Source organism: Rhizophagus irregularis, chromosome 32 (assembly GCF_026210795.1).
Source record: "Rhizophagus irregularis chromosome 32, complete sequence".
Taxonomy (NCBI): Eukaryota; Fungi; Glomeromycota; class Glomeromycetes; order Glomerales; family Glomeraceae; genus Rhizophagus; species Rhizophagus irregularis.
Genome location: NC_089460.1, coordinates 1,392,128 through 1,419,036, shown reverse-complemented (window position 1 = coordinate 1,419,036; position 26,909 = coordinate 1,392,128). Strand labels below are relative to the sequence as shown.

Below are 26,909 nucleotides of genomic sequence, written 5' to 3'. Positions count from 1 at the left end.
ATGATTATTATTTTTTTTTTTAAAAAAAAAAGGATACTATTTTTTTTTAAACCGGGATACTGCATCATTGTTCAAATAATTGGATTAACACAGGTGAAATGTCACCATTGCATGTCAATATGCATTCAAGTACTTTTGTATCACTTCTTGTTTCTCAAAACGTTTTAATTGCATTATTCCTTACTTGGAAAATATTTTCATATTTTTTAAATTTCCGAAATAAATAATTACTCATATTTTCTGGAAAAATATTGATCCCGGATTATTTTCCGAATATTTTAAAATATTAATAATTATTTACATCTGATGATAAATCAAATTTTTTTATATATATAATAATAATTTCTTGTTTTGATTATCGGAAATTCCATTATTTACAAGTTTACAATATTAAAAGTATATTAAAAGATGATTAAAAGAAATATTAAAGCTATTTTAAATTTATTAAAGTTTTTATTATTATTTATTATTAAAAAAATAAAAAATAAAGAATTTTTTTTTTAAAAAAATCGAAAATTGTAAATCATAATTAATTATTATTAATTATTGTTGATTAATATTAATCTATTTTTTTTTTTTTTTTGATTATTACTGCGGATTACAATTTACTTCCGAACTCCGTACTCCTATAATTCCGTACTCCTATACACCTATACTTCTATACTTCCTCATCAAAAATTTTAAAACTGACGTAACTGACATACGTGTACGCATATAAAAATAGATTCAAACAAAAGTACAAACGTCCCTGGTTTTCTAAAAATTCGAAAATTTCTAAAATTTCTTGTTTTAGTTTAAAAATATATGTTTTATATCACAAATTTATAAACCAATCTCACTGTGATAACGCGTACTTACATGTAAGGTTAATCAAAATTGAAACAATTTTTAATTGTGATTTGTGATTTTATAATGAACAATTTTTAATTATTGTGTAAAATGAAATATAAAAATGCTTAGATTGTTTAGTTTGAAAAATATTTATTTATTATTGAAACTCCAATCATAATCTTTTCTGATTTATATAGAAAATTCGAAATAAAGCTATCTAACGTAATTTATAGGTCTTATGATCACAAATTCATATTTTGGGGGAAACAATTCATGAGAGAATCACATTTATTTTGTAAACAAATGATTTATTGGCGCGTTCCCCCAAAACAATTGGAACATCTCTCTTGAAACGCGTTAAGAAAATGAATGAAAAAAAAAAAGTTCATTATGTTCATTATCACCTTATTAAAGATAATTATTTCATATTAGGAAAATTAATATATGCTTTTAATTAATTTATTATTAGAAAATGAGTTTATATTAAAAGAAAGAGAAGAGGAAAAAAAAAAAAGTCACGGAGAGAAAAGTCCGGAATTAAGGTTCGTTAATTAGAACCTTTTAAAAAACCTTTTAACCTCATTTGTTTAAAGATTTCTTCGATTAAAAAAGAAATTGATATTGTATATCAATAATATCATGTTATCATGTTGTTATTATGTTCGCGTTAACAAATAAACAAAAACTTATAACTTTATAATAATAAAGTTATCTCATGTATTAAATAATGTATAACATAAATACTTTAAAATTTGAAACAATTTAATAAATATATGAATTTAACCCCTTTATTGAACCATCATTATTTCGGTGTTGCAATCCGATTATTTATAATCCGATTATTTATTTATTTTTTTTTTGAATTTGTCATCCGTTTTTTTGTCATCCGATTTTTTGTAATACATTTTTTTTTTTTCATATGAATTTTATCCTGTTTTACAATTAAGATAATATAATATTCATAAAAAATATATATATACAATACATAATATGTATGTTAGATAGATTACATGACAATAAGAACAAAGAAAATTTAATTACGAATTAATACGGTTAATTAAAAAATATGAAAAGGGATCGATCATCTTCAATTTATTCCTGAAAAATGCATTTTTTTTTTAATGGGGAACAAGAATTTATTTGTTACTGTAGGAGTCACAAGAAATTGTTTGAAATATGCATAAATAAATAAATAGATGGATGAACAAATAATATTATAACATAAATATATTATTTTTAACGCGAAAAAAAAAATTTTAATGAACTTCGGAATTAATTTTCTTCCCTTATGTACAATAAGAGATTTTTCTCAATTGAATTTTAATTATTAGTTTTCTTTTTTTAAAACAACGAAAAAAAAAAAATGTTTTGTCAACTATATTTGTTGAATTTTAAAGTTTTTTTTCAATTTCTCGCGTTACATTGTCGTATCATTGTGATAATTTCATGATAACAATAATCGCATTTTCTTCTCATCATAGACGTACTATGACTCATTTTAAATCTATTACATAAAATAATAAAGAAAAACTTTCGAAACGTAGGGCTTTACTAAAAATGAATGACAGCACGTGTCGATCATTTTGCATATCGTTGCATAAAAAATAAAACTGTTACATGCGGTAAAGGTAAATTATTCACCTTTAAAGAAAAGTATCAACAGAATCAGCAGACATGTAACTCAAGTTTATATAAAACGTGGCATTTTTATTATATGAACTAACATATAAACAGGAAATTTTATAATGGCAGATTCTAAATGCTAAATGTGTGATAATGTGATGTAAATGTGTACCGCGGGGAAATGAGGGTAACGTTTCAGGTGAGAAAAACAAAGAAAAAAAAGTATTCAACTATTTACGCCAAATAAGACCAAGAAAAAGAGATTATAGAAATCAATTTGTGATGAAAAATTTTTTTAAGTTTAGGAAGCGGAAATCATTAATTAGTCAAAGGAGTTTTATATTATTGTTGAAATAATTAATAATTATGTATAATTGTTCTAATAGATATATTATATATATATTTTTTTTGTACGCAAAACGCAAAGCACAACAAATTAAAAAATTATAATGATCGGATCATCAACCCTTAAAATAAAAAAAAATTTTTTTTTTTTTACAAAGAAAACTCCGATAATCTTTCTAGAAGTTACAAACAATTCATGTTTCAGAATTTTTAAAATACCGTTAGCAGTTAACGTCAGGCATTAGCTAAAAAAACTAAAAAAAAACGTGGCGATTATCTTAACATTTACCTTATTTTATTTCTTATTTACTAATCTGTTCAACTGTTCCACCGCTCTCTCCGCACTCCGTAAATGCCAAGGAGTTCATTCAATCTCCAGATTCAAAGTAATTTTATATGATTTACTATTTATCATTCTTGTACTCACTTTACAACTTAAAATTTCTTTCTTTTTTTTCTTTTCTGTGAACCAGGGGTCAATTAGTTTCTTGTATTGGATTCTTTCACAAAAAAAAAAAATACCAAGAAAAAATAATAAGAAAAAAAATATTCTGGATTTTCAACTTTCTGATTAATTTCTATTATTAGAAGTTTCACCTGAAAAAAAAAATTTATAAATAATTGAATTATTGTGCAATTTTTTGTGTTCGCCTATAATAGGCAATATGATTGGCAATTATTCAAAGCTTTACCTGGTATATTTTGTAAATTGGTTGCACAAGAACGTAATTACTAAATTTCATCAAATAGTATGTAACCCCTTTGATGTTTCAAGCAATTTTTAATGATGAAATTTTTATAGATTCTATATATAAATTTTTTTTTTTTTAATGGGTACAAAAATTTACTGGGTAAAAAAGTTCTTAATATAAGTAACGTTTTAAAAAAAAAAAAAAAAAATTTTAATTTTAATTTTAAAACGTGGGAAACGTGGGATTGAAATTACTTATCCAATCATTTTTATTTTCGTTAATCTTATTTCAATTACTGACATTTTTACCTTGCCTATTTTGCCTTTAAAAAGACCAATTTATATGTATATAAATATATTCACAATATATATATTTATTTTTCACAATATATAAATACTTTTTTCACAATGTTATATATATACCTATAATACTGGGGACCTTTTCTTTAATTATAATATATTTTCCATACAGGGATCAAACAATGAACATTGTACCTTCTCAAGCTTTATAATGATTTTTTTTTTAAAAATATATTTTTTCGCCTAATTTAGTAGTGAGGATGGCTAGTAAAGGACGTGATATGTGGCAAAGTGGCTTGTGATTAGTGATTAGTCCGAGCATATTGTAATTTATATTATGTAGTGAATTCGGGGGCATTTACAGTACTACTGAATTAAAAATTTTGTCTTACACAAACAAACATTGTGATTTTATTGCCATTTTATCACATTTATATTATGGGTATTATAGTGATATTTTTTTATTTTTTATATTAAATATTTTAAAGTAACAAATATCAAGAATTATCAGAGAAACTTATATATAAAGAAGGTGAGTTGGATGCGATTTTTTTCGTCGTCAAGATTTTATTTCCTTGTACATTGTCAATAATCTTTTATTTTTTTTTTATTTTTTTTATAAAATAAAGAAAAAAAAATCTTGATTTTCTTTTTTTATTAGAAAAAAAAAACTAAAAAAAAAATTTACTTGTTAGAAAAAACGAAATAAAAAAAAAACGAAAAAAAAAATTTTTTTTTTTTTTAAACAGATATAAACTGAAAAACTTGTTTGAAAAGCAAAAAAAAAAAGCCACTTATTATTTTTACTATTATTTTTATTATAATTATTATTATCATCTTTTCCTTCATAACAATTATATATAAAAGACTAGTATTTCCCTTTTTTTTCCCTTTATTATTATTTATTTTATTTATTTATTTATTTCGAAAAAAAAAAACCTTTCGTGATTTTTTTTTACATAATCAAGATCATTTATATATAAACAGAATTTTTTTGTAAAAAAAAAAATTTTACAAAAAAATAATTTTTGATTTCTATTCTCAATTTTTTCATCAAAAAAAAAAAAAAGATTTTTTTTTCTTTTCCTTTAAACGTTTAAAAAACCATGTCAATTGTAACCAATACTCCTGTTACCGTCGCTGCTGGCTCTCGCGGTTATCCGGAATATGATCGTCATTACAATACGCAAAGAATGACAGCATTAACAAATTCTGAAAGCAATAGAAGAATTGATATTCAAAATTTAATCAGCAATGAACCAAATACATCTTCAGTTGAACATCATTATCGTCGTTCAGAATTAGGACAAAATCAATTAAATCAATATCAATATTCTTCACAACTTCCATTACCTCATCATCCTCATCAACATTTAATCCCTACATCTTCTAAGGATATCGATCCATATAAGTTACCAACTCCTATTACTTCACCAACATCCATGCCAATCGCTTCACCCTCTCTCGCACCAATCCAATCTTATAGTCCAACTAATTCATCACCATCAACACCTTCCGTTGCAAGCACCAAATCGGATGATCAAAATTCATATATGACAACGATACAAACCTCAGGAATGATTATGCCACTTTCTTTACAAGAACGTCGAGAAAGAAATAAGATTGCATCAGCTAAATACAGAGCAAAGAAACATAGACAAAATCAAGAAATGAGTACAACTATTGCCGAATTATCCGCCGAAAACAATGTTTTATTAAGACAACTTGAAGAAATTAGATCTGAAAATTTGGAATTAAAAGAAACCATTGATAAACTTAAAAGCAAATTAGTAGAAGGAAAAATATTGAAACGACTAGGAAGAGGAGGTGCCAAATTAACACTTTCACCAAGTTCAATTGCTGATGATGATTTAGAAATAACATCAAGTTCATGTATCTCTTCATCCATCAGAAAAAATTCAACAAAAAGAGGAGGATTCAGCGGTCATGCAAAAGGAACTGGCCCTTCAAAAAATTCTCGCAAGTAAACTGCGCCATATTAATAAAAGCATTTTAAAAAAACATTTTTATATATATATATAAATATTATAATACCCATATCATCATTATATAACAACAACAACAATTCAAGATTTTTTTAAGGTTTAAGAATTCATAATATTAAATCATCATTTTTTTTTCATGCTTTTTTATATAGATTATATATATATATTTTTTTTTACTTCTTTTTATATTCATATTCATTTCATCCCACCTTTTTATCTTTCCGTATAAAATGTAAAGATATAAATAATTTTTTTTTCCTTATTTTTTATTTTTTTCTTTTTTGTACAAATTTGTGCATATTTTTTCCCCTTTTATATATATATATATATAGAGAAATATTTTCATTTTTGTTTTATTTTATTTTTTTTTTCGCGGGGGTGGGCTTCATTTTTTCAATTATATGATAAATATATATCAGTTGCAGGTTCACTATAGATATAATTTACAGAATAGTATATTCCTTTCCCGTTTTGTATCTAGAAATTTAATTCCTTTTTTTTTGATCCGACATTTTTTTTTGTAAATTTTTTTTTTCCCCTCGGAATAAGATTCTAATTAGAATTTTAGCTTTTAAATATGAAATTTTTCTTTTTTATTTTCTTCCTTGTAATTGATTTTTTTTTTTCCGAGTTTTTACATTTTTGTAATAATTTCATAAATAAATAATGTTAATAGGATTTTAAAAATATAACTAAACATATAATATATGATTGATTGATTGATTGATAAGCTAATTTTGAAATTTCACAAACGACTTGTTCTAATTAACAAAAAGAGACAAATAAACACATGTTACACGTTTTATTTTTCAAATAATAAATAATATTATTGAGTTATACGATTAAAAGTGGCATCATTTCACACCATATTCACACCAAACCATGTTTTCTTGCATATTATGCAAGAAGTGTGGTAATCTGTGTAATCCGTGTGGGTAGCGTACCTTAATAGTTTGTAATGTTAAAATGAGTGTTACAATTTATTTACTTTGTGGTACCAGAAGGAAGGAATAAAAGCCAGTTTTTTTATGTTAAATTTTCATGACTTTGCCACATTTCTTCTTTTTCGAAGTCAAGTTTTAAAGCATGGTAACACCAGGTTATTAATAGATGATTTTTTGATGTTACCGGCGTTGAATCGAGAAAGGAATAATCATGAACTGCGCCAAATTATTTCATTCTGTAATTTTTGGATAATTTTAAAAAGAATGATATCAACGGTATCTCCGTAATAATAAGAAATTAACCCTTTTTAATAAATGATAAGCGAAAACATGAACTTTTTTTTTATTTAAAAAATTTCTTTTGGTAAAAATGTTTGATTCAAAAAAAAAAAAAAACGGTTAAACCCGGTTTAGAACTTGATTAAATTTTTTTTACCAATGAAGTTTAAAATGTATAAATTTCTTTTTTTTTTTTTTCTCCATAAAAGGTGTACATCATATGAGACCATTTAAAAAAAAAATGATAAAGTTTGATAACCGTAATAAAATCGTAAATTTTTTTTTTTTTTTGGGCATTGTTCTTTTTTAAGTAAGAAGTAAATAAAGTAAAATAGAAAGAATAATAATAATAATTTAACACAATGTCATTTTTTAATTAAATTAAGAATTTTTTTTTTAAAAAAAAGAAAAAAAAATAAAAAAAAATTTTTTTTTTTATTTTTTATTTTTTTCTTTCTAAAACCTGTTTATGGTACGAGTGATACAATATGAAATAAATGATGAAATCTAATATATATTATTACTTTAATAGAAAATAGACATTAATGAATAACTTGATATTAAACAAGTTTTAAACTTCGGAGTTCGGGAAATTTAGAAAATAATATTTTTTTTATAATGAAGTAAATCGTTTTTAATAAATTATCTTTTATCAATCGCCGAAAATTTAAACATGGTTACTTGGCTTATAAATAATATATATTTATATATATTATAATAATAATATATATAATATAATATAATATATAATATATATATATATATGTATATGTATATGTATATATATATATATATAGTTGGTGGCTTTGATGGAAATTAAATACAAATTGAGTATGATAAGCCTTAAATTTTTTTGATTGAAATTCTCTAATCAAGTATTTAATAAACAAAACACGTAAGATGCATTGTATCGTGGCTTATCTTTTTTTTCCTTTTTTTTTTAAATGATTTCTCTTTATGAAAAAATTTTTTATTGAATCCTTCAGATTTGGTTTCGTTATTAGCATTTCGCGTCATAATAATCATAATTAATACAGTGTACTTGGGTAATTAAACAATGATGATAATCAGTAATTATTATGACAACGATTATAATTAAATTTCTTTGTCTGGAATGAAACTTGATTGATATCGTGTTTAACGTTGAAAATCTCTTCTTATTTTCTTTCACCTTTATTGGTTAACAAATTTCTAAACATGTTTACCTTTTACTATAAATAAATATCAGCGAATAAAGATTCATTTTATAAATAAAATATATTATTTACACAAATATTAGATCATTCGTTTTTATCGTCTTTTCTGACATGGAATTCTGAAAAAGAGAAAATCCTAGATTAATTTATCAATGAAACTTTTTAAAAAACTTTGTTAGAAATAACGTCGCGTATTTTTGGTCCCTCGAAATTTATTATATCGCGTTGCATGAATAAAAAAATTATTAATGTTATGTGTACATGAATAGATAGATAGGAGGTCATTGAACAATAAATAAAAGAGTCAAAGAGTCAAGCCACATCGAATATATCACATAAAAGACATAAAAGAAAAGGATATTTAAAGATATTTTAGATATTTAAAGATAAAGAAAGATAAAGAAAGATAAGAACCGTTTTAAATTCATTAAATTCATTAAATTTATTGAAGTTCATTATTTGTCACGTTAAACCAATAAACTATATTAAACTATGTTAAACTCATGTTAAACTATCTCGGAGTAATAATTATACTTTTATGAAACGTTCCGTCGTTCCTTCGTTGCTCTGCAATACATATTGGTTAAATTAATAAAAATAAATGATCATTATTATTAATTATTACATTATTACATTTATCCTTTCGTTAGCTTGTCAACCTAACATGGATTTATGCGTGATCGTGACACACACTGTAAGAAATTTCTTTAATGCTTAAAAGGTTAATCTTACAACAACAATGATAATTTCATATAATTATTTTGATTATTTCCTTGTTTTGAGAACTATTTATAAAGTTGCATTAAATAAATATTTGTATAAATTCTTAACTAATTTAAATTATCCATAATGGGAAATTGATACTATTTTCTAAATTATTGTTTCCTTAAATTTTGATTCGTTTACGTAAAATAATTTCAAATTAATTGGAACGGTTGAAACTAATTATATAATTCATTGATGAATTATGACTATAAAGACAAAGACAATAGACAAAGAACTTTTTTTTTTTAATATATTTTTTTTTTTTAAGGATTGTCCCGTGAAAAACAGATTAAATTTGTCATTGTAACAATGGTTTTATTTAATTCGTTTCTTAAAAATTTTTTTTTTTTTGAAAATGAACTCGCGTAAAAAAATAAAAAAAACAAACAAATTTTTTTCCTTGTAAAAATTTCTTATTTTGATTTTTTTATTTTTTCTTCTTTAATTCTCTCTCTTAGTTATCACCTTTTTTTAAAAAAAATATTGTTTGCCATTTTTGGAAATTTTTAAAATTTTTTAATTTTAACCAATTTTTTGAAAATCGGGATCATTTTTTTTTAATTGGTTCAAAACTTCGTGTCAATCTCAGTGGCTTAACGTGTATAGCCATATAAATAATATTTTATGGGTTCAGAAAGTTTTGTTACCCTTTAATATTATAATTCAATATTAAAAGAATAATTTTATATTCAAACCTTTATATGATGCAGAAGGATTTCGTTTACTGCGGACTACGGATTGGTGTAACATTTAATCACGTGAAAATTGTGAAACGCGTTTCCGAGAATTCGGATTTATTTCACAATATTTCACAAATAGTTATGTTGTCATTTGATGAAGTTTAAAAATTTGACCATTTAAGATCTAATTTAGTGTAAGCTATTTAAACCTTTATAACATCAGTTTAAGAAAAATAAAGAAACATGAAACATATAAATAAATAGACTTCTCCTTACATATTATCTTCTTGTATCTTCTTTTTGTCTTGATTAATAATGTAAATATATGATGTATTAGTGTATTGTTGTATTGGTGTATTGGTGTATTGGTGTATTAATGTATTAATGTATTGATGTATTGATGTATTGATGTATTGATGTTATATACTTATATACATATATATATATATACTGTATATATATAAATGTATAATTTTTCGAATTTTAAATTTTTTCTAATTTTCTATTATTTATTATAATTTAAGGGTAATATATGACACATAACGATGATGATGATCTTTATTATGATCATCTTTAACTGTCTTATCATCTTTTTTTATGATTATTTAAATGTGTGATATGAACTTTTTTAGAATAATTATGCTGCATATTATAATAACAGTTTCAGTAAAATGTTTCGCGTTTACGTAAAAAGGATGAAAAATAATAATAAATAATAAAGTAATCTCCTAAATGTGATATGAAGCCCTTTTTTTTAAAAAAAAAAAAATTTTTTTTTTTTAATGGATAAATATCAATGACATGCATTGACTGAAAATGACGTAATGATGAGTCTAGAACTTTAACTTTATTAATTATGATAATAACGCGTTATAAGTTTACTATTTATAAAAATATATTAATATAAAAGGAATATTTTTGCCAAGTAAATTATTCATTTAAAGTTTTATTGAGTTTATTGAGTAATCAAAAAAAAAAAAAATTAAAAAAAATTTTTTCTTTCATTATTTTTTTTTATTTTTTGGAAACTTTTTTGATTTACAAAATCAGAAAAAAAAAATGATTTTATTCCCTTGATATTGATCTATTCAATTTAGGAAAATTATATAATGAATTATTTTTTAAAAAAAAAAATAAAAATAAACTATATTAGTAATGAATTTACAGTATGCTTAAATTTTAAATTTAAAAATATGTTACAAGGGTTACAAACGTTACACGTAACAGAAAATTATTATTGGATATTTAATATAAATAAGATTATCGATATGTACCTATACGTCAGATTATGAATTTATGAATTACTTCTTTAGTAAGTATCTATATGAATATATAGATATATATATATATGTTATCTATAGGAATATTATAATAAATTAACTCCTTTTATACTTTTAATACATTTATTACATTTATTACATTTATTACATTTATTACTTTTACTCCTTTATTAACTCCTTATAATAATTTCTTTCAATGTTTCCAAAAAAATAAATATATGGTATGGTATCAATTGATTTCAATAAGATCAGACGTACAAATATTTCTGATTTTTATTTGGATCCTCCCGTTGGCGTCAAAAAAATGAGTTAATGATTTTCCGATTATGATTGAGTTTTAAAAGAATTTCTATACGAGAAAATTCCATCATGTGTAACATATACTGTATGTACTGCACGACCGTTAATAATGAGGATATATTTTGACGTGTGTTCATTATCAAAATAAATACTTTTTAGCATTTAGATAACTAACTAAGAAGGTAATGTTATACCTTGTATGTCATTATTTACGTTTATCAAATCTTGGGACTCTTTTTTTATTTGGTCTTTCATTTACAAATTAAGAAATTTATGAAAGAAAAAAGATCATTTCCATTTAAATGACAAATTACTTGGTATTTTTTTAGCAAACTTGTTTTTTTGTGACAATTTTAACGCCATTAAACGCGATTAAAACAAAACGTACAACATACATATCCCAAGTCTCTTATAATATCATGTAAAATTAGGTCGAATAAAAACTTATATTCTAAAATCTAACCTTTTTGGTAACGTGTCCACATGGAATACGTTTCAGAGTTCTTCCTCTTGCATTTACGATAATTGTCGTTATAATGAAATATAACGACGTCATTTGTCATTAATGAAATATAACGACATCAAAGGAATATGTCGTTATAACGAGATGTCTTTATATCAGTGTTATAACGGGCAGCATTTGTACTTTTGTTATAAAAAAAAAAAATATATCAAAGTGTTTCGTGTACTAACCTTTTTGTAATACTATTATACTATTACATATCATAGAATAATAAACACGTCTTTCAACTAAATTATGAACACGTAATTTTAGTAATTGTAAATAAAATATTTTATGCAGGGTCAGACATTACTGTCGCACAGGCTGTGAACGATAATTCATTTGTAATTGATACCCATGAACTAGTTTATTTTCAGTTTAATATAAAAAAAAAAGTGATAATGATGAGATATATGTTCCGAGTTGTTCGAGTTTTGATAAAATCGAATTTATCTTATTATTTGGGATAAAAATTACAATTGGGAGGGTACTTATTCTTCGGTAGCGCGTAAAAATTCCCGCTCAATTCTTCATACGGATGTGAAGTTAAATAACAAATTAATATTAATAAGGAAAAGTTCAAAATTTCGGAGTTCTTCCTACAACAAAGAAAATTTTTTGAAAATAAATACTTTTAAAGTAATTAAATAATCAAAAAAAAATATTATAAATACTTATAATGATTGATAAAAAGGTAAGACTACAAATAAATTCATTTAAGAGTTAGTGTTATCAATCTATTTTATATTTTTCGTGATTCTCTCTTTTAAGTCGATAAAATAAGATGTAAATGCAAAATTTGAAACGTTTTAAGTCATTTTACATACCAAGAAGGTAATTTTAAAAGGATTCATTTGGCTTTTGTTTAACCCTAATTTGTAAATTCTAATGTAATAATTAATGATAACAATGATAATATAAATATACTTACTATAACATTATACTAATTTTATATTAAAAAAGATAAATTTCAAGGGTTAAATCATTTCAAAAGTAACGCGCCCAGTCAAATGAAGTTTATAATAAATGATATGTAACACAAAAGGTTACTGGGAGATGATCACTAACTTTAAAAAGTTCTCTGGGAACATTACGTATGTCATAAATTAATTACGAACTCATTGTATGTAAGAAATCATTAGGGTTTCCTCTCGGAATAAATTTGTCGAAGAAAACCGGTAAAAATTATCATTACCTTGGTTTGTTCTATAAGAAATTTCTTTTTTAGGTATTTTAGCTTAGAAATTGTTCCGTTTTTTTTTCCTATATTGTTTCTTTTTGTTTATGACAAACTATGAAAAAAAAACGTAAACTTTATTTTTACTTATAGAAATACCAAATTTATTACCTTAATGAGCATCAAAATGGTTTCATAGAATTGGAAATTTTATAATCGGCGGAAATCTTATTTTATATTTGAATCAATTTTCCTATTTTGGTAATCAAAAAATTAATTTGAATGCATAAAAAATAAATATTTTTTTTAAAAAAAATCATCCAATAAATTAACCCTACCAACAATTATTATTATTATTACAATAAACCTTCATTAAATCTTCATTATAAAATATACCATGTTCTTATGTTCTTGCTTTCTTTTTTTGTGCATAAATTTAGATTTTAGAATAATGAAATAATGATTTAATCGCGATTAGAAAGATACTTGACATACTTGACGACATATTTGAACAGTTTGAATTCCTAAAAAGTAAAATTTACATTATTGGCCGTTGTAAATCTGCATGGAATTTTGTCATTCTATGAACTTATTATTGACGGATTTTTGCGTGGGATTTTCTTTAGGCACAAATATATATATATATATATATACAGTATATATATTTCTTATTACAATATTCTTAACTTATTGAACAATTCAAATTTAGAATTTTAAATCATCACCAAATATAATGTGATTTGTAAGTCCAAAAAATCACTTTATAATGAAAAGAAAAGAACGCCAAATGTACAAATTTAATATTTTAAATAAAGTTTGACATAAATTCTTATTATTTTTTTTTTGCACACTTTTTTTTTTGGTTTAAAAAATCAAATTTGGTTTTAGGCGTTTTTCTTACATGCAGATTTGAACTAATTATGTAGAAAATAAAAAGTAATTTGTTTCTCTTGTATAGTTAAATCATTTACATTTACTTTCGTTTTGGAATTTGAAATGATGCCTATGATGGCTTTCACCGGCGAAAATTGTTATACTCATACATACAGTACACATATGACATATATGCTTGTCTATATTAATTAACTTGATCGAAAACTTAAATTTCGATCAAATTTAAAAAAGGTGATCATTTTTTTTTTCAATTACTAAAAAAGAATACAAATAAAAATAATTCGGAGACTAAGGAATTTATTTACGATTTTTTTTTGAAACTTCATTAAAATATTCCGAAATAAACATCGAATTCCGAAACTCCGACATTAATTTATAGTTAAAATTCGAATTCCGAAACTCCGTAAGTTTAAAAACATCCCGGAAATAAATATTCGAATTTTGAATTGAATGTATCGGATCTTAAACTCCGATACCGTAGATGGTAAATTAACGATTCAATAGTAAGAGAACACTTTGTGATGATTGATGTTGTTCAATAAGCGAACGCTTGTGATGATTGAAGTGTCCAATTAATCCATACATTATTCGTTATTGTTAAATGTTCAATTAATCCATACGTTATTGTTAAATGTTCAATTAATCCATACATTAATTGTTAAATGAATTCAGGAATAAATATTTCGGATATTAGCGAACAATAATAAAGGAATTACAATTATATAATTTGTAATATCGGTATTATCGACCATTAAAATGATCATTCATGTAAAATATTTGCATCTATAACGAGATTGCAAAAATAGAAAAGAAGTCTTTATATATTATATTAATTTGATTTCATGAAAAAACAAAGTTCAAAATTTTGTTTTACTATAGCTGTATGGCTTTACAAAAAGGAACTTCCCGTAGAACTGCAGCAAAAAAAAGCGCCTAAACTCCAACTATAATTATATATTCAAGTGACATAATGTATGATTATATGACATAGAGAGAATTAACTTAGACAAGCATGTTAAAAGTTCGAATTTAAAACATATAAGCTTTAAGGCAACAATTAATTAAATTAAATATTATTAAATTAAATATTTATTAATTACGTTATTGATCCTGTAATTCATTTGTAATTAAAACTTTTAAAACTGAATAAATAAATCAAATAAAGAAATATTGAGAATGATAATTCAATTTTTTAAAAAGTTCATTTAAAATGCCCAAGCTTATATAAAATACAGAAACGGTTAACATTTTTTTTATTGGTTAATGACAATAATTATATAATAATCTTAATACATTCCTGAATATTTAAAATATTTAAGTAAAATTATGATCAGAATTAAAAAAATTAATTTCAAATTATAAATAAAACTTAATTGGTCACTTATTTTTGTAAATTATAAAGTGTTAACCTTTAGAGCCTTATTATTTTAATATATATTATATAATCTTTCGTTACGCTCCTAACATAAATAGATTGTTCGTATTTCACAGAATATTTACAGTATATCTTTGAAAGTTCTGATCATAAGGAACCAGACATTTTTAGTTTATTCGAATTGTTCTGAAATCATTTCGATGCATATGAACGATTAAACTTGGAAAGTTTCTATACGTGGTAGGTTTAATAAATACGGATCTAAACACCATAAAGGCCAAGATTCATCGTGTGACGTACATTCGAAGTTCAATAAACTCGCTACTCACGTGTCAGAATTATCATTTTTATTATACGAGAATATAAAGTATGACATCTGTTCTAAAATTGGTAAGAATGGTTAGTATGATAATGTTAAAATTCTACACCGTATAGCCGATAATTCGATAATTGAAATAATTGATCATTATAACTGAGATCATATCATAACTAAGGGATTATGTTATTGTTCATATTCATCCATCACTATCATTGTAATCATCAATTCCCCAATATCGAGTTATGGAATATTATGCTTACACAATACCAATAAGGAATTTCTAGAGTAAATAGCAAAAATGGCTAGTAATTAAACAAAAATAGTCTTAAACTTGTTTCGCGTTTCACATAGTTATATATCATACTACTGGAGATCAATGTTTATTTTTTTATTTCCCTCCCAAATTCCTAACGGCTTCTTATCTAAGAAAAAATATAATCATTTACTTGTTTTTCATGTCAATTATAATCGTATTATTTCTCGTGGACATTATCAGGAAGTTTTAACAGAAGAAATTGGTGATTGATTCAGCGCGAAAGATATAAAAGACATATGTCTACCAATAATTCAGACATATTGAATCGGATTGCATAATTTCATTTACAAATAAACGATTCATTTGCATATCAAATTTTTAATGGATCAGTCTTCTATAAAATATTTTTTCTATCATTATATATAGTAAGTACAAGTATGAATGATTGATTATTCAATCTGTTGATTGTGTATTTCCTAAATTTATTACGCGGTTAATTTTACGCTGTGAGTTCGTCCAACTTCGAAAGTTTTTCTTTGTTATTTTCTTTTAAAAAAATAAGCATTTTACTGACATTGCTTATTTTTTTTAGATTCTTTAGTTTTGAAGTGGGCATCTTGAAGGAGGTCTAAGCGACTGTACGAAAAATGGAAGAAGCGAAGGCGTTACGTCATTTACTCGTGATTTTTTTTATTAAATAGATTTACTTTATGTGATCTCTAGATCTCTACAAAGCGGATGTTGAGTTGTTGGAAAATGAACCGTAAAAATATCTATGATTAACTTGAATATATGTAAGCGTACTTAATTAAAGAATGTAGAAAATCATAAAATCTGTAATTTGCTTTTATTACACAAATATATCTTGCACTTAATGCACTTAATAGATTACGTCTGATATGGCTGTCAGTGTGTTTCTACTGCAAACGATCTTGTATTTATCTGAGATTTGTGAATTATGTCAACTTTAGATCGTTGGCATTACGAAAGATAATCATTATACAATAATGAAGTCGGGGAGTTATTAATGAGAACTTTATCAAATTTGATTTATTCCTGCGAATAATCATGTTATAGTTATACGTATAAACGAATCAAATAACTTTTACTTGAATTTTAAAAAGATTTATTATAGCTCTTGCAAATTAATCAGGTTATGGTATAAACAATAGAAGTAATAGAAAATATTAAAATATTCATGAAATAATGATTGGGAGATTTTAATTTATTTTTAAGTATTCTTTTAAGAATTATTGGAAAATGTGTAGATTAATTTATTTCGATACACGTTTCTTCTATTTCATCAAACAATCGCTCCATCATTAGTACTTTTGCTTTTGATTTCTTTTCCATTTCTTAAAACAAGTTTATTGTTTAACAAATTTTCAGAGAATAAAGGCTTCACGAACATTACTATTTGGAGAGGGATTAATTTTAAATGTATCTTCTAAGAATGCTAGTTGTTCGAAAGTAGCACGAACTCGCTTCCTGTTATTCTTTGATGGAGGAAGTTAAAAGTTATTGGTGATTCTTAAAGAAATCAATTAATATCTAAGATAATTATATAAAGTATATATATATTAAAAAAACCATGAGAAGTGGAGATTAAAGACAATAATAAATCATTACCCTCTTCCGCTATCTCTCAGAATCACCTATTACCCCTCAAAAAAAAAAACTAAAACTATAATTGCACGATATTCATCAAAGGAAAGAAAATTTCAACCCTAAATAAATCAAAAATAAATCTATTTCAGAAAAGACCATAAATTTACCGGTTATATAAGTAATAATCCATTCATATTGCTGCCTGAACTACGATAATTTAAACATCGTTTACCATTCTGTTGATTACGCCACTCATCTAACGAAAAAGTTTTGAAATAATTGATCAAATAAAATTCAAAATTGTAATATGATCATTTATCTACACTCAAACAATGCAAAATTTTTCATACTTGGCACTGTTCAAATACCTGATGCTAGGATTAGATTTGATTTAAATTTGATTTGATTCCATTCAGACTTGAAAAATTGAATTTACAACGTATTATCCAATATCTAAGCCATTTGTGGCTGTTATTTATAGAACAATATATTCGTTAAATCTCAGCTTTACACTGGTGCCTTGTTGATTTGCTTGAGTATTTGATTGAGAGTACACCATAAATGAAAGACTTTAAACTATGCCATTGAAGTATGTGTTTAAAGTGTTATTTTGTTTCTAATTATCTATCAAATTATCTTGTTTTACCAAAAAGAAGCATAAAGTCACGAACAAATAATTAAATATATCACGAACTCTTTATTGTTCTAAGCGAAATTCCGAGAATCGAACTTTGTATTTTGAGATTCACGTCAAACTTTCGACAAAGTGAATGATACGTGAAGGCAATCATTATTGTTGCACGATGTATAATGAATCACGCATTCTGTGTAAAGTACTCTGTACAACTTTATATAAATTCCATGAAATTTAGTAGCGAATTTTTTCTTTCCTACTTAAATAATGTATTGTATTTAAATAATGTATTGTGATTTTTTTTTAAAAAAAAAAGAGAACCTTTGTAATATTTCTATTTAAAGATGAGGAATAATATACAGTGAATTTACTTATTTATATGAGTAATTAACTTTTTAGACTGAATAAATTCAATAATATTTGTCTAAAATATTAAGCAACGATATAGTAGGATTCTGGTATAAGATCTTTATATTTACGAGTTCTATGAGTACCAGTAGGTCTTCCTTCAAGATCAACAGATTGTAAATGATGTATACCGAGAAATTCATCTACATCGTATTGACTTTTAAAATTTACTGCCGTAGGATAATAAACACCATCTCCTTCATATTTTATGAGAACAAAAATTTGGATATCTTTCAAAGAAAAAAAAAATAAGTTAAAAAAGAAAAGTAATATCATAAAAGAATCAAGAGTCAAGAAATTAAATGATACCTTTATTTTCCACGAAATTACCTTCATTATTAATTATTTTAATTTCAAAAGGTTTATCTCTAGAATTTTCATCTGTAATGTCTTTAATATCAGTAGTAGGATCTATAATTAATCCCGTACTATCAACAAGTGTTAATTCAATTAAAGAATATTGTGAAATTTCTGGTCCATATTTTGGTTTTGCTTGTTCAATTATTGTTTCTGCTGTTTCATCCACTGATACTTTAACTGATGTCACTCTTGGTGTATCTTTTACATATACCCAAAATTTTTTTGTTCCTATGTGTTCCATTATGAAAGTAACGGATTTTACAACAAAGATGATAAAGATGAAAAACAAAATTTGTAAGAACAATGAAAAGAAGGTTATTAGTTATATAAATAAAATGGATTGTTATACAAGCCTTCTTGTGGCACAATACGTCATTCAGAATTTTCACTTTTAAGAACGCGAGAGTCCTAGAACTTTGAAACCCTATAACGTTACACTGATCTTTTAATGACACGTGATTGACGTGACTGATAACGCAGTATAAGTCGAAGTTAAATGATGTTCCCTTGTTTTTAATCTCTTTCTTTTTGAATTTTTTTTAATCGAAAATATGTCAAATTTAGATATTCGATTAATAAAGGCTAAACTTGAACAATTAGAAAAAGAGGTATCAAATAAATTGTTCATCTTTTTTTATAAAAAAAAAAATTAATAATTTAATGTACAAATAATTTATAGTATAAACGAGTTGATTTAGTGAACGTAGAATTATCTTCATTACGAACTAATGCTGTAAGTTGTTTATACTTCCCTTCACCTTGTAATGTACTCTAATTTTTTATATTATTTATTTATAAAAGACGGTATATCAAAGGAAGACAAATACAAATATATTATTCCTCGTGGAAGACATACAAGCACTTAAAACCGATAAAAAAAGTTTGTGTTTTATTTATAATTTGTTTTCGAGCAAAATATTGATTAATTAATTTAAATTTTTGTTTTTTTTTTTAGAAGAATTAATGAAAGTAAAAAATGATTTAGAGAAAACTAAAAAAGAATTGGACAAACTTGCGCGAAAAGCATAGATCGGTAAGCGCTAAAATAAAAATCCCGAAATAAATTAATTACCAATTATAGTTTAGTTAATAACTATTTATTCACTTCACGTGAAATTAATAAATTGACTCTTTAGTACAATTTTTTTATTCCTTTTTCCAAATATCAAAAAAAAAAAGATAATGTCATGGCAAAGATATGCAATAAAAATTCTGGCAACATCTATTGGAAAGAAATTATTAATATTTGGTATTGCCAATGTATGTTTATTATTTGGATACCAAATTTTTATCCGAAAATAGTATTTCTTTTTTTAAATTAGTGCCAAAATATGGCATGTTCTTTATCTGGATACTAATCTTTTTTCTTTTTTCCGACAATAATACCATAAATTAGATGTATGGGGTTCCACGTTTATATCGTAGAGCATTGGAAATAAATAATAAAATTTTTAAAAAACCTGAAACGAGAAAATTTTCAGCAAATTTATTAAAACAAGGATTTTTATTACCAAACACATTAAGTTCTAAATTGACACGAAAACCTGTCAAAACTTTTCCAAATTCTTCTTCATCTATTATAAATAGTAGCAGCACTAGCAATACTGTTGCTACACCTTATACACCATCTAGATTAGTTGTACCTTCTCATCCTAATCTTCCCACAGGTTCTATAAAAAATCCGACTACACCGACACCAATTACACAAACCACGACTACAACCACATCAGCATCCACGTCCGCGCTCACGTCCGCTTCTACATCCACGTCAAAGTCCTCATCCGAACCTGCATCAGCATCCGCGTCCACAAATTCAACCGACGCTTCATTCACATCTTCCACAGTTGCTAATCCAAAGGAACCTCCTCAAAAATAAGTTTTAGTCATTAAATCGATTTTAGTCATTTCTCATTACAATTTAAATATATACATATATACTTGTATATTTCATAAGTATGAAATAAATTCATAATTTTATTAAATATGGTTGGTTCATTTAATTAGATAATTTGTATTTAAAAATAATGGAGAACCAAAAAAATTTAACCTGGGTAGAATATCAATCAGAGACTTTTTTCAAGTTTATTTGAGTGTTGATAGAAGATAGGGAGGGAAAGAATTTAAAATGTGTACACAAGGATTTCTTACCAAGCTGTCTCTGAACAAAGAAGGTAATTTTAGAAAAGCAATGTGCACCTTTTGGTGATATGATACGGCACGTCAACAATCATATTACAAGTGATCATTTGTAGCTTGAAATTCAATTTCAATAGAATTCAAAACAAATGATCGATTCCAACATTGTGAACGTCGTGGATATTTTTTTTGGAGTCTAATAGCATTAAAGAATTTGCATCGACTGTTTATAGTACCGTATACTCGATATTGTTGTAATTGGAAGAGTTATTATTTTAGTAATATATATATTTAAGAAATCTTACAATTTGTAATTAAAATGGAAAATAACATTACGTATCTTCATCATCATGATTATGATGCGAGATTCTTCGGGATGCTATGACATATTACATTTGAGTGAAGAAAGTAGATATGCCCAACAAAGTTTCAACATTGTTATAAATTAACTATACGAAAAATCGATCGCTTTAATCCAATTTGTTTAAACAATTAGTTAGTTATAGCAGTTTAACAGTTGTTTATTTAAAACCTCAATAAAAAACATTTCCTCTAAATAGATCTAAATAGAATAATACTCGTATTGCTTGCTACGTAAAAATATGAAAATTAGATAAAATATAATTGGTATACGGCTTGATAATAACCAAATAGTAGACTGTTTATGCAAGATTACAGACCTCTTTGAAAATACCAAACGTCTTCATCAACATGTTAGGTCAAATATGGCATGAAAAAATACGCTCATCGTTTCTCGGTAATGATCTAACATCGAAAACAAAATCCCATCCTTTAAATGATTCACCAATTAATTTCTTGTTAATAGGAATTATTCGATTTTTACTTGTTCAAAAGCTAAATTATTTTTTTTTACGCAACAAGAGTGTAAAATTATCTAATTTTGTCTGTATTATATGGCAGTCCTGCAAGTTTGAGACAAATATATATTACTTTCTTCTTGATTAAGGTCGATAAGAATGACACGATGGCATTGATATCTTCAGATTATTTTAAGTGATGAAAGCCGTTTGGCACATGCCAATCGATAAAAACTAAACTTGATAATAATCTTTTGCTAATCAAAGTAAAAATATTTCATGATTCAAAACCAAAAAAACCAATGATAAATCATACTAAAAATTCAATTGTAACAATTGTCAATATTTAATAAGAAAGAGCGGAAAATAATGTTAAATCGGTTAAACAGTTTCCCCGGAAAAATTCGTGTCGCTAATCTTATTAGGTGTTAATATTATAACATTTTAGAATAGTGTCATTAATGGCCAAATATAATTTTTTCACACGTCGTTTGATTATCTTATTTAGAAGTTCTTTTTTGTCTTAGTACGTAATCATTCGTCATCAATGGTACATTCCGCGATAATCAAAAAACTTTGCCGATTATCATCAGATGTGGCCATTTAGCCGCAGAACAGTTTTTACGTATAAGAAAAACTATAAATATGACATAATTGCATTTTGAAAAAACAATTCTTATTCCGAATAAAAAAAAAATTTTCGCAATGTCTTTTCGTCCACCACCATACCGAGGATATGGTCATTATTGTATGTGTCAAATATATGGTATTTTATAATAAATTTATAATATGAAAAAATAGAGTTTTTATTTTCTACACGCCAGAAAATGCGGAGTGTGTTGGGTGGTTTGAGTGTTTTGAGTGTGCTATATAATGGTGGCAAAAAACAATTTTTTACAAAAAAAATTCTGTTCCCAGGTAAATAATAGAACATAGAAGGGATTGAACCTTAGGCTCTGCTGCCAAGCATGAGGATGCATTTATACAGAATACGAATTCCTAAATAAATATAAGATTATATATATATATACATATAAATTTCTTTTTCTTTTGCCCCGCAATAGATTATTCATATGTTCAAGATGGGACGCATCGAACGATTATAATAGATGAAGATTCAAACGTTCCGTTTGATAATACGAGACCAACTCATTATTATAGTTATAGTGGCTATACGAATGATTATGGTCATACGAATAGTTATACGAATTATGATGATGCGAATACCGAGAATAGGTTGGCGGCGCAGCAGCCTTTTCCTAATTATGTACGTATAAAGTTTTCTGCGCCCCCATTAAAACAACATATAGTAAAGAAAAGCTACAAATTTTCTAAAAATTTTTTTGTTATATTATTGTTTTTAACCGTAATTTTATTATTTGCAAAGGTAAGCAATTAGTTAAAAGTATTTTATCTAAAAAATTCGAATAATTTGATTTAATTCTATCTTTTTTTTTATTATTATTAGCGTCCATTTATGGGTAATTCATTCTTTAATAGCAATGGATGGCATCAACCTGGATGGCAACATCCTGATATTCCATGGAAAGGTCCAAAAGAATTTGTAATCGACCCTAATGAATTCAATAACCTTGAATTAATCGTGTCGGGTAGCGCTGTAAGTCGTAATATATCGCTCAAATATTCTACATTAAACAAGCAATACCTATGTTAATATGTTAATTCATTCTAATTAGCATGGAAATTTACTTGTAACACGATCATCAAATAATACATCATCGATTAAAGTTAAAACACAAATATTACTCAGTGACGAAATTTTACAAGACAAAGTTGAAATATTGGTATCTGATGATTCACCAAATTATATTCTTCAAGTGAAAACTCCTGAATTTTGTGGTTTTCCGAATTGTGTATTAACAAATATTGACATCACGTTCCCAAGAGATTTAAAAGGATTTGGTAAATTTTCTATTAACGTTATTAACCTTAATATTAATGATGATGATTTGAAAAATATCACATTTGATAACGTTGATTGGAAATTAAATCCTTCTATAAATGTTAAGGTAATTATTATTATTGTCAAAATCAAATTAAGGCAATCACTTGCTAATATAAGTCTATTTTATAGGGTTTAAAATCACGCGAAATTAGTGTTAAATCTCGGGGTCAAATATCTGGAAACTATTATATTGATGATTCTCTTTTACTTGAAACTAGTAATTCTCAAATAAATGCTACCACTAATTCTTTTTCTGATTCGACACCAAAATCAATTAAACTCGTCACATCTAATGCAGCTATTCGAGGATCTTTTCCTTTAGCGCTATTATTTAAGGCTCATACATCAAATAGTGGTATAGATTTAAACATAGCAAGAGCATCTCAAAACAATTCCGGTAAAATTATTTTAGGTACGAGCAATGGAAAAATTAATGGTGTATATGATGTTGATGGTGAATGGCATGCTTCAACAAGCAATGGTAATATTAATGCTAAATTAAATCTCGTTAATTCATCTGAGCTTGTTCGAATATCTGGAATGACATCAAACGGAAAGATTAATACTTTAGTTGTAAGTTTTCTTTTCTTCAAAATTACAAACTTTATGAATACATATATGTAATTAATTAATTAATATTACTTTTTATTTAGTCTGACTTATATAAAGGTCGATTTAATTTGCAAACTTCTAATGGAAAATCCGCAATTGAAGGAAGTCATGACCAGATAAATTATAACGTCAATACTAGTTCATCAAAAAGTGGTTATAAGGGTGAAAATAACAATAATGAACTTACATTACGTAGTTCAAATGGTAAAATTGATTTAGAATTTTTTTAAGAATTAAATATTAATATTTTATTATTTCAATACTTCATTATTTATAATTTTATTGCATATCATTACATTATTGTGTTTGCATTACATTAGAATGTAAATAAATCTAGATTTTCATACTAATAATGTAATTATTTATATACATATATACCATTTCTGTATATACAATTTTAAAAAGAAAAAGGATATAGTTTAACATCATGTGGCGTAATCGTCAGCAGACAATAATAGTATTGTCTAAATTACATTCCTTGTGAAATTTTGGTTCTATTTTAATAAAGAGTATATACGACAATATCCGTCTTACGAAGATTTGATCATTTTATCTTGCAGGGCTGCGAGAAATCTTTGTGTTTCTAACTGTTGCAACATTATTTCTCGTTCTATTTATTGCAACATCTGTTGTAATGCATTAGTCGTAATATTTGTTGATTTTGCCGAATACTTACTTTCCGGTTCTGCTGAGTATTTTCTCTTCGTTGTTTCCTGTATTAATTATTGTGATACCTACCATTTTCCCATGTGCTAATAATGACAGTATTAGGACTACCGGAATTTTTTTAACTCGATTTCCTTATATAGGGATTGTATTTCACAAAAAAAATTAGACCAAATCGGGTAAGTAAAATTATTAAATTACCATCCAATCATTATAATCTATTTGATGTATATTTTATTTTATGTACTGAAGGATTCGTTTAAATCCAACTTTATTATATTATTATTTCTGCGTTCGTGGGTTTTTTTATGGTTTTTATTCTCCAAAAAAAAAATTGTCTGTGAATTTTGAATTTTTAATCGTATTTCTGATACGCCTAATGAATAATTGATTAAAAGATTAATTATAGTTGTCATCTTGTACGACATTCTAATTGCATCATGATTCTCCAATCGTGTAACTCTTTTTTTAATTTATAAATCGATCCTTGGATCATTTAACCCCCTTTTGATTTTTAATCGCCATAATATATAATCTTAGCTATGAAGAAAAACATTTTTCTCGTGTGCTTTTTCTTAGTAGTATTTACAAATGCCGTTCCACTTCATAATGGGTGTATTACAACATACGAAGATGAAGGACAACTACTTCTTCTTGCAAAAGAGTTCCCTGTGAACACTATAACTGAAACTATTTCTGACTGTAGTAATGGTAATGATATCCTTCGAATCGATTATATTCATCTAAGTCCAGATCCACCGCTCAAGGGTAGACAACTAAAAATTGATGCGGCTGGTTATTTGAAGGAAGAAGTTGGACAAGGTAGTTACATTGACGTGACTGTAAAGCTGGGTTTAATTAAACTTTTACAAAAGAGATTTGACTTGTGCGAAGAATCTCAAAAAGTCAATAAACCTTGTCCACTTGAACAAGGAGATCAGCAATTATCGACTACTATTGACTTACCGAAAGAAATTCCTCCTGTGAGTATTTATATTATAACATTTTACTTTTCATTTTTATATATAGCAATTTCTTCATTTCATTTAATAATTTTTTTTTTTAACTCTTCGTTATCAAGGGTAAATATATCGTTGATGCCCTAGTTTATACGCCAGATAATAGACGTATCGCTTGTTTAAAAGCGGTCGCCATTTTCCGTCCATAAACTCGTGAAGTTGAACTTTGGATTATTTTATTTTTTATTTTAATTTTATTAGTTTATTTTTGTTTTTTGTGATTATATATATTTTTTTTTTTGTAAGATAAGCATATAATCATAATTTTTTTTTCGTAATTCAAATGTGCATAATATTATAATTTTTGCCTTTCGAAAATGTCTTATTTTTTATTTAAGTTAGAAAGTTAGAAAGGTATAAAGGTATATGTACGGTTATTGTGGTATTTGTGTTAAGTTTGACACCAGTTTTATTAATAAATAAAGGAGGCGTGTTAAAAAATATAACTTTTGGTAAGTTAACCGATCAGTTTCGGGTCTTTTGTCATTCTTTGTCGGTTAATAACTTTCTTTCATGTGATTACTATATTACCGTATTAAAAAAGGTAAAAATCTAGATGTGTCATATTATAATATTCAGGTTATCTAATTGTCTAGGTCTTTCCAGATTCATGTAATTTTGTAATTTTTTTTTCCACGTGTGTGCTTATCTTCTACTTTTTTGTTTGTTTGTACGACTTATCAAGATTTTCGACGAACAGTGATACTTTTTTTATAATCCTCCGAGAAAGGGAAAACTGGAATGAATTCCGTTGTCCGATACATGATAATATTCAAATTTTTATATTGATATTACATAAATATTACACAAGGTGAAAGTAATAAATGAATCCGACATAAGAGATTACCATTCAGATTAACTGATTAATACTTAGTGAAACTCTGCAACGTGACCGCGTCATCACTGGTTTGCGTAAGCT

The 26,909-nt window shown here is 25.5% G+C and overlaps 6 protein-coding genes across 6 annotated transcripts; 5 read left to right on the top strand and 1 right to left on the bottom strand.

Moving 5' to 3' along the window:
* Positions 1-4,896: 4,896 nt before the first annotated feature.
* OCT59_023113 (uncharacterized protein) lies at positions 4,897-5,778 on the top strand (the record flags this gene model as incomplete). The annotated part of the gene is made up of 1 exon (XM_025312492.1): positions 4,897-5,778. One exon carries the CDS (start codon positions 4,897-4,899, stop codon positions 5,776-5,778), a length of 882 nt encoding a protein of 293 aa, XP_025189375.1.
* Positions 5,779-17,941: 12,163 nt separating this feature from the next.
* OCT59_023112 (uncharacterized protein) lies at positions 17,942-19,069 on the bottom strand. Its single transcript, XM_025312491.2, has 2 exons — positions 18,723-19,069; positions 17,942-18,643 (listed from the first exon to the last, which is right to left on the bottom strand). The coding sequence occupies exons 1-2, from the start codon at positions 19,012-19,014 to the stop codon at positions 18,438-18,440; spliced, it is 498 nt and encodes a 165-aa protein (XP_025189374.1). The 5' UTR covers positions 19,015-19,069; the 3' UTR covers positions 17,942-18,437.
* Positions 19,070-19,324: 255 nt separating this feature from the next.
* OCT59_023111 (uncharacterized protein) lies at positions 19,325-19,802 on the top strand (the record flags this gene model as incomplete). The annotated part of the gene is made up of 4 exons (XM_025323828.1): positions 19,325-19,381; positions 19,453-19,506; positions 19,575-19,653; positions 19,729-19,802. The coding sequence occupies 4 exons, from the start codon at positions 19,325-19,327 to the stop codon at positions 19,800-19,802; spliced, it is 264 nt and encodes an 87-aa protein (XP_025189373.1).
* Positions 19,803-19,955: 153 nt separating this feature from the next.
* OCT59_023110 (uncharacterized protein) lies at positions 19,956-20,649 on the top strand (the record flags this gene model as incomplete). The annotated part of the gene is made up of 2 exons (XM_025312490.2): positions 19,956-20,033; positions 20,170-20,649. 2 exons carry the CDS (start codon positions 19,956-19,958, stop codon positions 20,647-20,649), a joined length of 558 nt encoding a protein of 185 aa, XP_025189372.1.
* Positions 20,650-22,432: 1,783 nt separating this feature from the next.
* OCT59_023109 (uncharacterized protein) lies at positions 22,433-25,103 on the top strand (the record flags this gene model as incomplete). The annotated part of the gene is made up of 6 exons (XM_025312489.2): positions 22,433-22,475; positions 22,792-22,994; positions 23,196-23,345; positions 23,425-23,757; positions 23,823-24,266; positions 24,347-25,103. 6 exons carry the CDS (start codon positions 22,433-22,435, stop codon positions 24,533-24,535), a joined length of 1,362 nt encoding a protein of 453 aa, XP_025189371.1. The 3' UTR covers positions 24,536-25,103.
* A 372-nt stretch (positions 25,104-25,475) lies between these two features.
* OCT59_023108 (uncharacterized protein) lies at positions 25,476-26,575 on the top strand. Its single transcript, XM_025308919.2, has 2 exons — positions 25,476-25,954; positions 26,053-26,575. Exons 1-2 carry the CDS (start codon positions 25,514-25,516, stop codon positions 26,137-26,139), a joined length of 528 nt encoding a protein of 175 aa, XP_025189370.2. The 5' UTR covers positions 25,476-25,513; the 3' UTR covers positions 26,140-26,575.
* Positions 26,576-26,909: the final 334 nt, after the last annotated feature.

Coding starts and splice junctions, on each gene's coding strand:
- OCT59_023112 (XM_025312491.2), bottom strand. CDS start 19,014: ATGGAACACATAGGAACAAAAAAATTTTGGGTATATGTAAAAGATACA. Junction 18,644..18,722: donor TAATTTCGTGGAAAATAAAG/GTATCATTTAAT, acceptor TTTCTTTGAAAG/ATATCCAAATTTTTGTTCTC.
- OCT59_023108 (XM_025308919.2), top strand. CDS start 25,514: ATGAAGAAAAACATTTTTCTCGTGTGCTTTTTCTTAGTAGTATTTACA. Junction 25,955..26,052: donor TACCGAAAGAAATTCCTCCT/GTGAGTATTTAT, acceptor TTCGTTATCAAG/GGTAAATATATCGTTGATGC.